Source organism: Sapajus apella, unplaced genomic scaffold, assembly GCF_009761245.1.
Source record: "Sapajus apella isolate SASKATOON/1434 unplaced genomic scaffold, GSC_monkey_1.0 scaffold22, whole genome shotgun sequence".
NCBI lineage: Eukaryota > Metazoa > Chordata > Mammalia > Primates > Cebidae > Sapajus > Sapajus apella.
In genome coordinates this window covers 4322184-4335574 of record NW_022436962.1, presented here as the reverse complement: position 1 = coordinate 4335574, position 13391 = coordinate 4322184, and the positions used below count along the sequence as shown (strand labels likewise).

Here is a 13391-nt window from a genome sequence, read left to right as displayed (position 1 = left end):
AAACCCTTCTTGGATCACAATAGAGTGTCTTATAATATTTATAGCAGTGATTCTCAACCTGGGCTCCTTTTGTTCCCCCGGAGACATCTGGAGATGTCTGGAAACATTTTAGGTTGTCACAACCAGGGTAGGAGTAGGTGTAGAGGTAGGGAACACTATTAGCATCTAGTGGGTAAAGGTCACAGATGCTGCTAAAATCCCATAATGCACAGGACAGACCCCAACAACAAAGAATTATCTGGCCAATAGTTTTGCAGTTGAGAAACCCTGTTTTAAAGTCTTAGAACAAATAAAAAATAATATCTACTTAATAGGCTCATTCTCAGAATTAAAAGAAATAATGCATATAAAATGCTTAGAAGAGTAATTAGCACAAAGTACATGTTTAATAAACTTAATATTTTTCTTTCTTTTTAATCCAATGCGTTTAGGATAATTTAACTACTAAATAAATACCAAATTCCTTCACCTCACCCTTCACACAATTTCTGTCCTCGTCTGTCTTTCAAGCTGGCTCTCCCACTGCTTCATTACATAAACCTCATCCCATCAATCTGGTCTGTGTTGTTTCATTAGCACTACCCGGGGTTCACAACGCCATCTCTACACACAAACCATTTCCTCCATCTACAATGCCTACTTTCCATTCAGCCGGACTCTATTCAGGATATAGCTCAAATGCCACCTCCACTAGAGAGGTCTTCCTTCACAGACCACTGATGAGGCTGGAAGTGACCTCCCCACTGCCACTCCACTGCATCATACCCCCACCAATCTCCCTCTGACTGTCACAGTTCCAATTATATGCCTCTTATCTAATTTCCGAACTCTACTATAGTTATACATTTATCATACCTTCCCTACTAAAACATAAACGCTTAAACACACAGACACTGTTGAATCAGACCATTCTCCTAAACTTTCTCCTTCCAGGGCTTCGGTGTTACTACACTTTCTTCTCTGTCAACGGCATCGCAATTCATCCTGTCAGTCACCAAATCTCAAAATCTCAGGTAACCTCATACTTCTTAAAACCTCAGGTGACCTCGTCTTCTTATAGATTCCCTTTGCATTTAAACCACTTCCCATGTACCCAGTCACTTAGAAATACTAGAGATTAAATCTCTGCAACATTTTTTCTATCATTTGCCTCCTTTCCATTTTTTTGACTTCCACCCATAGAGCACAGTAGTTACGAGTATAGACTGAAGTCAAATTCCCTGGGTTCGGATCCCAACTCCATCAGTTGGGTAACTCTGGGAAAGTTCCTAAGGCCCTGGGCCTCACTTTCCTCCTCAGTAAAATTGTAATGGGCAGTTTCACGTCATCAGGCTGTCGTAAGGATTAAAATGATACAGTATGTGTACAGTGCTTGAGACACAGTAAGAGCTCAACAAATATTAGCAGCTTTATTTTATTTTACTTTATTTTTTGAGATGAGGTCTCGCTCTTGTCGCCCAGGCTGGAGTACAACAGCGTGATCTCAGCTCATTGCAACCTCCGCCTCCCGGATTCAAGCGATTCTCCTGCTTCAGCCTCCCAAGTAGCTGGGACTACAGGTGCTTGCCATCACGCCCAGCTTATTTTTGTATTTTTAGGAGAGATGGGGTTTCACCATGTTGGTCAGGCTGGTCTCGAACTCCTGACCTTAGGTGATCCACCAGCCTCGGCCTCCCAAAGTGCTGGGATTACAGGCGTAAGCCACCACGCCTGGCCCATATTAGCAGCTTTATTATCATACCCCCTCCTACTTTAAGACTTGATGAACTCTCTTTTTTTTCCATATTGGTTTTTAAAATTCTTCTATTGACTACAAAGTCAAAGACAAAAGACCTCATCTCTTGCCCAGACTCCTGCAATAATGTCCCAAACGGATCCCTCTGCTGCGGGTCTGTCTTAATCACAATGCTACCCACTGCTCTAAATAATCTTCATGTATGCACAAGAGTCAGATCTTATATAGGACTCTGACAGCAAGATCTGTTAAGATAGACAACTGTAACAAGTTATATTTATAATAGGAAATATTATATATCACTAAACTAGGATAAAAAGGGGAATAATAGTTGAGAAGACTGAAGTGATAAACTGACACTAGGAAATGGGCCTTGAATTCCAACTTCAAGAGTTTAGCAAGCGTGTCACAAGAGGTTTTGCACCTATCATTTCCCCCAAAGGAATTAAAGGAACAGAACATTTAAAGAAAATTCAGTAAAATCTTTGTTTAAATGGGTTAAGCTCTTCACATATAGAAAAGACACAAATAGTTGAACTTTTTCCTCCTTTACAATTTAGATGATCTATTTACTGTTTCAAATTCATCTATAAAAATTTATTCTTCATTTAATCAAATATTTAATGTATGTGCATTCTTCCACAAAATAAACTATTAAAATTTGGGCTATTTGTAATACTTTTATAATACTACTGTAAAGAGAAGAAAATGATTCAAAGCTCTTGACATAAGACTTCAAATTACATAAATATTCCATATCTGCTTTCTAGGTATTACACTACCAGTGTTTATTTTTTTTTAAGTTCAATTACTTCGTTCTATGTTCACAACTTATTTATAGTCACTTAAAAGCTATCATTTTAAATGACTTTTACAATATATGGTTTTAAAAGTGACTACTTTTTCAGTACATCAAAAATTAGAAAGTTTCTAACAGAAAACACCAAATCAGTGCCTGAAGACCCTGTATGTCATTGCTAAAGGAGTGATTTTAGTAAACCATACTTGAAAGCTGGGCTAATTTTTTGAATAACTGAATATAATTAGGTAATATCTTTGAAATATACTGTCTATTAACCTTTCCTGCACAACAGTATCTGCAGAAAATATTTACATCCAAAAAAAAAGAAAATTCCTAATTTTTTTCTATTCACTACATATAAATTTATGTTTTGAAAGAGTGTTGATAAAGACTTATAAACAAAATGTACAAACATAACATTCTAAATAACATATTAATATATTGTTACTAAGTCACTTAAGGTCTTTTAAACTTGTTTTTCATCCCATGTGAATGTGGTCTTTTCATCCATTCCAACTGCTGCCAAGGCAAAAGTAATAACCAACAATATCATCTAAAACATCTGAAAATGAATTAAGATTTGTACAATTTTTAAAGAAAAAAATGTTAGATTTCAATATGTACTATGTGCACATTTTTCACACTTGTAGATAAAAGGGTTACTCTGCAGAATGGTATAGAGTAATAAGCAAAGACTTCAGAGGCAGACAAGCAGAACACATCACTTGCCAGATGTTTAATCTCATGCAAATTAATCTGTGAGCCAGTTACCTTATCCGCAAAATGAGAACAGTATCTACAGGGTTGCTACAGGAATAAATGAAGTAATGTATTCAGAGTGATGGGTATATAACAGGAGTGTCCCACCTCCACCAATATCTTATTACCCTCTGGAAACAGGCTTCAAATCAAAACTCATCTCTGCCACTTACTAGCACTGTGATAGTAGGAAAGTTAACCTCTCTATGCACTGACTTCCTCATATTTTTTTAAATAGGAAAAATCAGAGTTGTTATGCATAACAACCTACATCAGAGAGTTGTTATGCATCCCTAATGTACAACTTAATGCAAAGCATCCCGCAGAGTGCCCGGCAGACATCAGATTCCACCGATACTAGATTCCCTTCATTTCCTTTCCTCTTCAGGTGTGTTCAATGTGTTCAAGTGGGCCACAATCTACCAACCTGCCTGACACATATCCAGAAAGTAGGCCATTTTCTAGTCCTCTGTGTATGCACAGCAAAATTTTGACATCTGTACTATAAGTGTCCTCTCAGTTCCAGATGGAAAGAAAACACTTTTCTTAATCCTTTTGCCTTCCACTTCATACATACTACTTTTCCACATAGGTGACTATGTAAATTTCCCTCTTTCCATGTTTTCTAAGCACTTAAACAGCCTTCATTTGCCATCTAAATAGATATTAGCTTCAGTGTGCTGCTTAAGTTAAAACCAAAATATATTTATTATTCTCACTGCTTATATCAGTGGTGCCAGAATGTTTTCATAAGAAGGCAGTAACACTTTGTGCTTCTTCCTATGAGTTACACTAGACATTTAATTTCAAAGAGATGTTTAAAATTTAAATTATTTGAAAAGGATTTATTACATTTATTCCTGATGCCAGTTTAATATCAAAGCATATTAAATTAAAATTAAATTTTACTTGAAAATTCAAGTAAAATTAAGGCTGCCATAAACATAAAATCACATCAATGTGAAGTTTTCCCAAAAACAAATTCAAATAATTTTCCAAACACTGAGATTAATCTGCTATTTAACTAGGATGTGTAAGTCCTGAAAATACTCAGTTGTGTGTAAGTTTGAGCAGTAAAACCGAACTAAACCATTTACCAAAACATTAATTACATAGTCCTAAAATTGGAAATTAGCCACCCTCCCCACAAAAAAAAAAAAAAAAACCTATATTTAACATCTGGAAGTTTGTGAGTACTAAGGAACTTTTCAACAAATATTTCATGTATCTAAAATTCAATAACAAGGGAATAGAAATCTTGGAAAATTACTCTTAAAAGTTACCAAATTACAGAAGCATCTTCCAATGAAAAGCAGCTCTCTAATTTTTGCAGCATTTCACAACATGGGCTCCTAAAGCAACACTAAAGAATCACAACGGCCCTTTTCCTGTTATTTTGCAAAGACGGGGTTATGGAGGGAGTGCTTAACTGCTACTGTACTATTCAATATCTGTGTCAACAGCACATGCCTTCAAAAAACTCTTCTATTAAAAAAATTCCCTAAGTAGGGAATTTTTGTTTCTTTTATGAAGCCAAAATACATTTGGAAAAAAGACTATGCCTCACTGATAATATGAAATGAAAACAGCACCCTACTGTCAGCAAACTATAAACATCGGTTTTAAATAACTGATTTAGTAAGAACCTAAAATGTGTGCAGAAGGCTGTTACAGCCTTAAAGAGTTAACAGCAAAAATACTGCACTCGACACAGGCCACCTTTATATCCGACAGAGCCTGAATAGCAGCCATCATTACAAATGTCAAAATCAATATAGTACTGTGCACTATCCACCTTCTTGCAATAATAAAGAAACCAACTCAGAATTCTTAGTGGTGTAATCACAATTATGACTGAGGCAGAAATGTATGCAGCACAACGAAGAAAATACCACTCTGTTAAAACCACTCTATGTAAAAACATGATAAAATTGCTCACTGCGGCGGGGAAGGGAACACTTCTGCTATCCAGTAAAAGGAATCTGGCCAAATCCCACCTGACCATTCACGGGCCCTTCATTGAAGACCAAACCTGCTTTCCTTATTTCTCCTTTCTTTCTCCTCTTCCTAACCTCCCATCATCTCCTTGTACCTGTACGAGAAGGCCGGCATGGAGAGGGGTTCGAGAATCGGGAACAAAAACCGGGAATGTGGACCACATCAGGAGGAAGAGGGGGAGAGAAGGGGTGACACCACTAACCTGTCCCAAAGGCTTTGGCCACCAGCCAGGCCAGATTGCAGGCGATTTTGGCCCTGGAGAAATCATAGTGGTCAAAGGGCTTGATGGCTGGAACAATGAACGTCTTTCTCATCTCCCTGGGGTCTGCAGCATCCCCCATCTTTCACGGCGGCTCCTCGGGATGTCCAGGCCCTAACCTTCACATGGCGTGGCCTCGCCGCCGCAGAGGTCGGGAGGGAGGGAGAGGCGAGCTCAAACCATCGGGACCCGGGCGACGTCCGCCCGAGCGCCGAAGCGGGAGGAGAAGCTCAGCTGTCCGCGCCGCGCGCCTGCCGCCTCCCGCCGCCGCCGCCGCCGCCGCCGCCGCTCCCGGGCATAGGAATGTGGCGGCGCCGTCTCCGTCCGTCCGTCCGTCCGTCGGTCAGCCCCGCGCCCGCGCCCCTCCGAGCCACCCGCCCCGCGAGCGCGCGTGTGAGCGAGGCCGCCTCCCCTTTGTCTCGGTTTAGTCACACGGGCTTGGGGGAGGGTGGAGGCTGGAAGGGCCCGGAATTTTAAGGGAGGTGGGGGGAGCCTTCAACAATCACGTTGTGGAAAATGTCCCCGCCATCGCGCAGCCCGCAAGCCCTCGCCTCCCTCTGCCGTTCCCTTGGAGCGGGGAGACCACTCACGCCCCGGGTGGGCGGAGGGACGAGCGGGACGAGCGGGGAGCGCGGGGCGGGGTGGCCCACCCAGTGCAGCCCGGCCGGGGCCCGCGGGAGACGCAGCGGCGGAAAACGTCAAAATCACTGCGGCTCGCAGGCCGCCGCCGGCCCGGCCCGGCCCCTCCTCTGCGCTCCCTACAGTCGCCGTCTCCTCCTTCCCTTGCCGCCGCCGCCGCCGCCGCGGCCGCCTCCCGGTCTTCCTCCCTTGCTGACGGCGAAGGTGGTGCTCGGGGAGAGGCCGCGAATCCCCAGCTCTCAGTTCCTGTCTTATCACATCTGTCCTGGTAATTTTTTCCTGCCCTCCTTTCTGCCGCCCGCTGGGTCGTTCCCCCTCAGCCGCCGCCGCCGCCGCCGCTGCGGTTTTCCGGCTGCGGCACTGGACCTAGGAGCAAACGCGGGAACTGAGCATGCGCCCTCTCGCGGCGCCGACCCCCGCCTCAGCCCTCGCCCCCGCCCCCGCCCCCGCCCCCGCCCCGCTTCCCTCCCGCCGCCGGCCCACTGAGCATGCCCAGCCTCGCTCTCCGCCCGCGCCCAGGATTCGGGGCGGCTGCCTTTTAATCATCGCTCTGGAGTACTCGCTTCAGTGGACATCCTCCACGTCTCTGGCTTTTGGCTGCTGCTGCCTGCACTGCTGAGAGAGGAAAGGGAAGGAAGGGAGAAGAGACAGAGAGGCCTGGCAATACCTTTCATATTCTACTCACACGGTGCTTCAGCGAAGACAGTTGATATTTAAAATGCTCATTATGTGACACGAGCTTTGCAGCGAACTTGACCTGCACCGCCTCATTTAGCCCTCGCAGTAACCCTGAGGGGTACGTGTCATTGCTGATTGTCCACAGAAGAGAGGTGAAGTGAGTTGATTAGGTCATACATGGAACTCATACGAAGAACTTAACCAGGGTTGAGGATCTATGGAGGCTCCAAACCTGTGTTAATTTCATGATACCGAGATACTTTCTTAGCTCAATGCTCTCCACTTAAATTTTATCTCTAAGTGAGAGTGCACACATCCAACAGTTCGCTCAGAAAAAAGCATAAATTCTTGGCCGGGCGCGGTGGCTCACGCCTGTAATCCCAGCACTTTGGGAGGCCGAGGCGGGTTGATCACCTGAGGCCGGGAGTTTGAGACCAGCCTGACCAACATGGAGAAATCCTGTCTTTACTAAAAATACAAAACTCGCGGGGCGTGGTGGTGCATGCCATGCCTGTAATCCCAGCTGCTCCGGAGGCTGAGCTGAGTTCAAGAGAATCGCTTGAACTCGGGAGGTGGAGGTTGCAGTGAGCTGAGATCGTGCCATTGTACTCCAGCCTGGACAAGAGCGAAACTTTGTCTCAAAAAAAAAAAAAAATAGCATAAATTATTTCACAAAGCAAGCTGACGTCCTTTGTGATCTGGCATCTACAAGCCTTTATAGCTTCATTCTGTCACAACTGCTTTTTCTTTCCCTCAATGAACATGCCTTCTCGGATCTCTAACTCCTTGCTCAGGGTGGATCCTCTGTCCACTCCTTCTGTACCTTCAGCCTCCACAGTAGTCATCCCTCCATGAAACCTTCCCTGATAGGTGCTGACAATTTTCCAGTTAGGGCTGTCACATAGGTGCCTCCCCTATTGTTCCCGGAGCACCCTGTTCTTATTTCTGTCATAACATTTGTCATTTGTCACATCGTGTGGTAATCATCAGTTACTTGTCTGTTTTTCCCATTAATGATATGATGGCAGGGTATATCTCCAGCACCTATATGGTGCCCAGCCCCATAATATAATTGCTCAATTAATGGACTACATGTGAATATTATCAAAGTTAACACATATTGAGCTTACTTAAATCACTAGCTCCTCACATCTCATGTTAATACATTATCTAATTTTATTTTTAAATTATTATTATTATTGAGATGGAGTCTTGCTCTGTCACCCAGGCTGGAGAACAGTGCCGAGACCTCAGCTCAGTGCAACTCCTGCCTCCCAGGCTCAAGTAATTCTCCTGCCTCAGCCTCCAGAGTAGCTGGGACTACAAGCGTGAGCCACCATGCCCAGCTAATTTTTGTATTTTCAGTAGAGACAGTTTCACCATGTGGGTAAGGCTGGTCTTGAACTCCTGACCTCAAGTGATCCACCAGCCTCAGCCTCCCAAAGTGCTGGGATTACAGGCATAAGCCATCACACCCAGCCTATTATTATTATTATTATTATTTGAGACAGGGTCTTGCTTTGATGTGCAGGCTAGAATGCAATGGAGAAATCATGGCTCACTGCAGTCTCAACCTTCCAGGCTCAAGCAATCCTCTCACCTCAGCCTCTCATATAGCTGGTACTACAGGTACACATCACTGCACCCAGCTAATTTTGTTTATTTTTTGTAAAGATGGGGTATCCGTATGTTGTCCAGGCTGGTCTCAAACTCCTGGACTCAAGGGATCCTTTCACCTCAGCCTCCCAAAGTGCTAGCATTATCTAATTTTAATCTTTATAAAATCCTGTATTATTATCTTCATTATACAGATGAGAAAACTAAGGCTCAGGAAAAAAAAAATTTTTTTTTGAAACGGAGTCTCGCTCCATCGCCCAGGCTGGAATACAGTGACATGATCTCAGTTCACTACAACCTACACCTCCCAGGTACAAGCAATTCTCCTGCCTCAGCCTCCCGAGTTGCTGGGACTACAGGTGTATGCCACCACACCCGGCTCATTTTGTGTTTTTAGTACAGATGGGGTTTCACCACTTTAGGCAGGCTGGTCTCAAACTCCTGACCTCGTGATCTGCCCACCTCGGCCTCCCAAAGTGCTGGGATTACAGGTATGCGCCACGCACCCAGCCAAAAATTGTAATTACTCTTATTTTGCACAAATAGTAAAGGCAGATTCAAGATTTGAACCTAGAACTGTCTTACTCAGTGAAATCTCTGCAGAATATCACTGTCAAAACATGGGCTTCTGTTGAGCCCAAGCTTTGAACAACTAGGGCCTCCCTGTTGTTATCAACCCTCAAGGTAGAAACAAGATACACGATGCATGAGAGGAGAGGCTTTGGACCCTACTATTTAAGAGGGCAGTGCAGTCAAGAAGCAGGTCCCTTTATTTCTGATTAATTCCTGTAAACACTCCTTCCTAAACCTAGTAGGGCACAATAGATAAGGCTTGCTAACAATGTGGGATACGAAAATAATGTGAGAATAATAATATACCACAGGTGGTTGATGTAATTTTTCAATAATTTAATTAATATTAATAAGGTTTTTCTCATGGGCAAGGTCCTTTGCTATATCACGTGGGGGATAATAAAATTAACATATAGATAACAGTTCACAAAGCATGTTCATATGATAACTAATTTCCATATCTATTTTATGAAGTAGGCATTATTATTGTCTTCCAATTCTAGATGCAGGACTGAGAATTGCAAAGTGGCATGGCCAAGATTTCATGGTTGATTCATATCTGAGTCCAGCTTCAGATTCAAGCACAGGTGTTCTGGCTCCACTCCTCTGGCACTTTTCCCTGTGCCTGCTCTCTTTCTGGATCATGGAGGCTAACATGTACATAAATAAATGTATAACACAGTGTAAAAGTGGTAAGTGCTGTAAGAGATATAAAGTGCAGTCAGGGGTCAGGCACAGTGGCTCACGCCTGTAATGCCAGCATTTTGGGAGGCTGAGGCAGGTGGATCACTTGCGGTCAGGAGTTCAAGACCAGCCCGGGCAACCTGACGAAAACCTGACTCTATTAAAAATGCAAAAATTAGCCAGGCATGGTGGTGCACACCTGTAATCCCAGCTACTTAGGAGGCCAAGGCACGAGAATCACTTGAGCCCAGGTGGCCGAGATTGCAGTGAGCGAGATCATAGCACCTCACTTCAGCCTGGGTGACAAAGCAAGATTCTGTCTCAAAAAAAAGAGTGCAGACAGACCATATATAGGTGGAGAGATTGGGAAGGTTTCTTGGAGACTTCTGTTGAACCTAATGTTCTCAAATTCAACTTTGACTGAATTCTAGAGCCCATAAATCATGTTAGGAAAAACCTATAGCCCAGGAAGGTTGAAGAGAGATACTGAAACATTTCACCAGTCATTATAATAATCTGCAAGCCAGTACAAGATTCTCGGGGCCAGAAATCATGCCCTAATCACGTTAATGTTGCATGTGACCTAGCACAGTAGTTTGTTCTCAATGGGTGCTGGGTAAATACTTGTTGGATTTCATTGAAAACTGTTTCAGCCTAAATGAACAAGAAAGAGAAGGAAACAAAGTAAGTTGTTCCAACTTGTCCCTTGATTCAGTGGTGATGCATTTAGTAGAGATGGCATAACTAGAACCCCAAGTGGGAAGGAGTATGTATAGGAATAGGAAAAAGCAAAATGCGTAAACAATGAGCAGCTTTTACTTTCAGGGAGGCTGTGAAACAACTTGGGGTCATAGTAGGAGACTGTTATTAAGAGGGAAACACCCTGAGTACAAAGAAGAAGGATTCATTTTCAGGGAGACAGACACTCTAATAGGATGTTCTTTGTGTCACCTTCAGAATGATCCTTTTAAAACCTGGAAATCTCTGCAGAATATCACTGTCAAAAAGAAATGCTCTCCACTTCCCTTAAGATATCTGACTTTGTTCAAAACAAAACCCAATGGTTCTCTGGACCTGCTTGTCCAACTGCACAGCTACCCCTCCGCTCTTTATCTCCAGGCCTAGGGGCTCAGTTCATCAAGCCACAGTTACCCTTATTCCCACATAAACAACCCTCCTTCTCTCTGTTTTAAATGTATTTCTCTCTTTTCTCCTGGAGAATTCAAAATGCCGACCGGACTTCCTTTCTTATGGCTATCCTCTATTTCTGTCTGATAGATTCATAGTTTATTCATCCATTCATCAGCCAGTATTGATAGAGCCCCTGGGTGCTGAGGATGAGATGTTAAACGGACAGCCGAAGAAACAAATTTTTAGTAAGAACACTTGGAAACCCTAGGGCCTGAGCAGCCCGGCTCTCCTTCATGGTCTTGTCCTTACCTCCATAGGTTAGAAGCATTGTTACTTCACCTACAGGTGTCTTTAGTGTGTCCCCTCAGAAGCAAAGAAGTACTAAAACAGCAAGCACTGCAGTAAGACCTCACATTGTTTTCTTAAATAGAAGGCATATTTACATACACTATCATTCAGTTTCAATTAGTCACACTAATAGCAGCTAACAGTTACTGGCACTCTCTATGTAGCAGTTCCTATTCTGTATCAACTTATTTAATTCTCACCACAGACAATACGAGGTTCAGTTGGTTGAAGTATAGCCACCTCTAATAAACCAACATGAGATAGAAGAGTCTGTCCTGTATATCTGACAGCCTGTCATTTCTAGACACTTGTGGCTTTCATTGGAATAGCTAGCACAGTTTTATAAGGATTACCTCATCAACCTTCACAATAATTCTAGCGAGGCTTATGTAGTATGATGCCAAGTGTGTGGCTGGAACGACTGACACACTGTGAGGCCACATCACTTTCCAGAGTCACACTATGAGTCAGTCAGTGTCTGAACCAAACAGAGAAACCTTGCTCTCAGGTGTCCAGGTAGAGCACCGTATTTTCCCAGACTCCTGAAACATTTTTCCTTGATTAATCCCCTACTCAAACCAAGCACCCTTAGCCTCCAACAATGGGCAAATCTTCTATTATTTTTAACATCATTGAAGGCTGGTTAGGGTGTCAAGAGGTAACAGAAAAACCACTAGGGGCCAGGAGCAGTGGCTTACACCTATAATCCCAGCACTTTGGGAAGCGGAGGCAGGTGGATCACCTGAGGTCAGGAGTTTGAGACCAGCCTGACCAACATGGAGAAACCCTGTCTCTACTAAAAATACAAAATTAGTCGGACGTGGTGGCCCATGCCTGTAATCCCAGCTACTTAGGAGGCTGAGGCAGGAGAATTGCTTGAACCCGGGAGGCGGAGGTTGTGGTGAGCCGAGATCGCACCATTGCACTCCAGCCTGGGCAACAAGTGAAACTTCGTCTCAAAATAAAGAGAAAATTAAAAAAAAGAGAGAGAGAGAGAGAGAAAAGAAAGAACAAGAAAAGCACTAGGCTAGGAGTTTGGACTCTGGGTTCCAGTGCTGCTCTTTTTTTTTTTTTTTTTTTTTTTTGAGATAGAGTCTTGCTCTGTCGTCAGGTGCTAGGCTGGAGTGCAATGGCGCGAACTCGGCTCACTGCAACCTCCACCTCCAGGGTTCAAGCAATTCTCCTGCCTCAGCCTCCCAAGTAGCTAGGACTACAGGCGCACGCCACCACGCCCAGCTAATTTTTGTATTTTTTAATAGAGGCTGGGTTTCACTATGTTGGCCAGGATGCTCACGATTTCTTGACCTCGATCTGCCCACCTTGGCCTCCCAAAGTGCTGGGATTACAGGCGTGAGCCACCGCGCCTGGCCTCCAGTGCTACTCTTTATATCTGCCATGTGATTTGAGGAAACGCGTGCCACCTCCCTGCTCTCAGGACTCCCCTGCAATAAAACAACAGCATAGAACCAGGCACCTTATAAAGTACCCTCAACGCCAGCAGTCTATGATAGGAGAATGACATCTTCATACTTTATTAGATGATAACTGAAAGTTAAATCAATCAGCTGCTTAATATCCAGAATTTAAATCTTTAGAGCAGTATTTACTTTTTTATTTCCAGAAAGTTTTAAGATGGGATTGTATAGAAAGGCAAGGGAGGTAACAGCAAAAAATGGGATTCTTCAGGGAAGGTCGAGACCAAATCAAAATCGGAAGGACTCTAGAGAAAAGGAGACGAATGAAGCTGTTTGTTGGTAAATACAGCAGTCCTGTGCTGTAAGCCAATAAGGTCTAAAACAATTAAATAAATTAATAACATTTTTTAAGCTAATCTTTTCAATCTTTCCTGGCAATGTGGCTTCTCACCACACTACTGACACTGTTCTCACAAAAGTTATTACAACTCCTTGTTGTGACTTTTGTGCTCCTGCTCCTTTGGCCTCTATAGCTTGTAGTTCTTATGATTGCCTCGTTGTTCTTTTTTTTTTTTTTTTTTGAGATGGAGTCTCACTCTATTAACCAGGCTGGAGTGCAGTGGCACCATCTCGACTCACTGCAGCCTCCACCTCCTGGGTTCTAGCGATTCTCCTGCCTCAGTCTCCCGAGCAGCTGGGATTACAGGTGGGCACCACCATGCCCAGCTAGTTTTTGTATTTTTAGTAGAGATG

General features: G+C 43.5%; 1 protein-coding gene across 5 annotated transcripts in view; it reads right to left on the bottom strand.

Annotated features, from left to right (window-relative positions):
- CAMSAP2 (calmodulin regulated spectrin associated protein family member 2) overlaps positions 1 to 5888 on the bottom strand; it is a 111112-nt gene extending 105224 nt beyond the window's left edge. For 3 of the 5 annotated variants that reach the window (XM_032288667.1, XM_032288669.1, XM_032288666.1), the window contains exon 1: positions 5497 to 5888. In XM_032288667.1, coding sequence (XP_032144558.1) covers positions 5497 to 5635 — 139 coding nt within the window. In that variant the 5' untranslated portion in view covers positions 5636 to 5888. Of the gene's footprint in view, positions 1 to 1661; positions 1666 to 5323; positions 5349 to 5496 lie in introns of those variants that run through there. The other 2 variants (XM_032288670.1, XM_032288668.1) reach the window with 2 other exon arrangements.
- Between the last annotated feature and the right edge of the window lie 7503 nt (positions 5889 to 13391).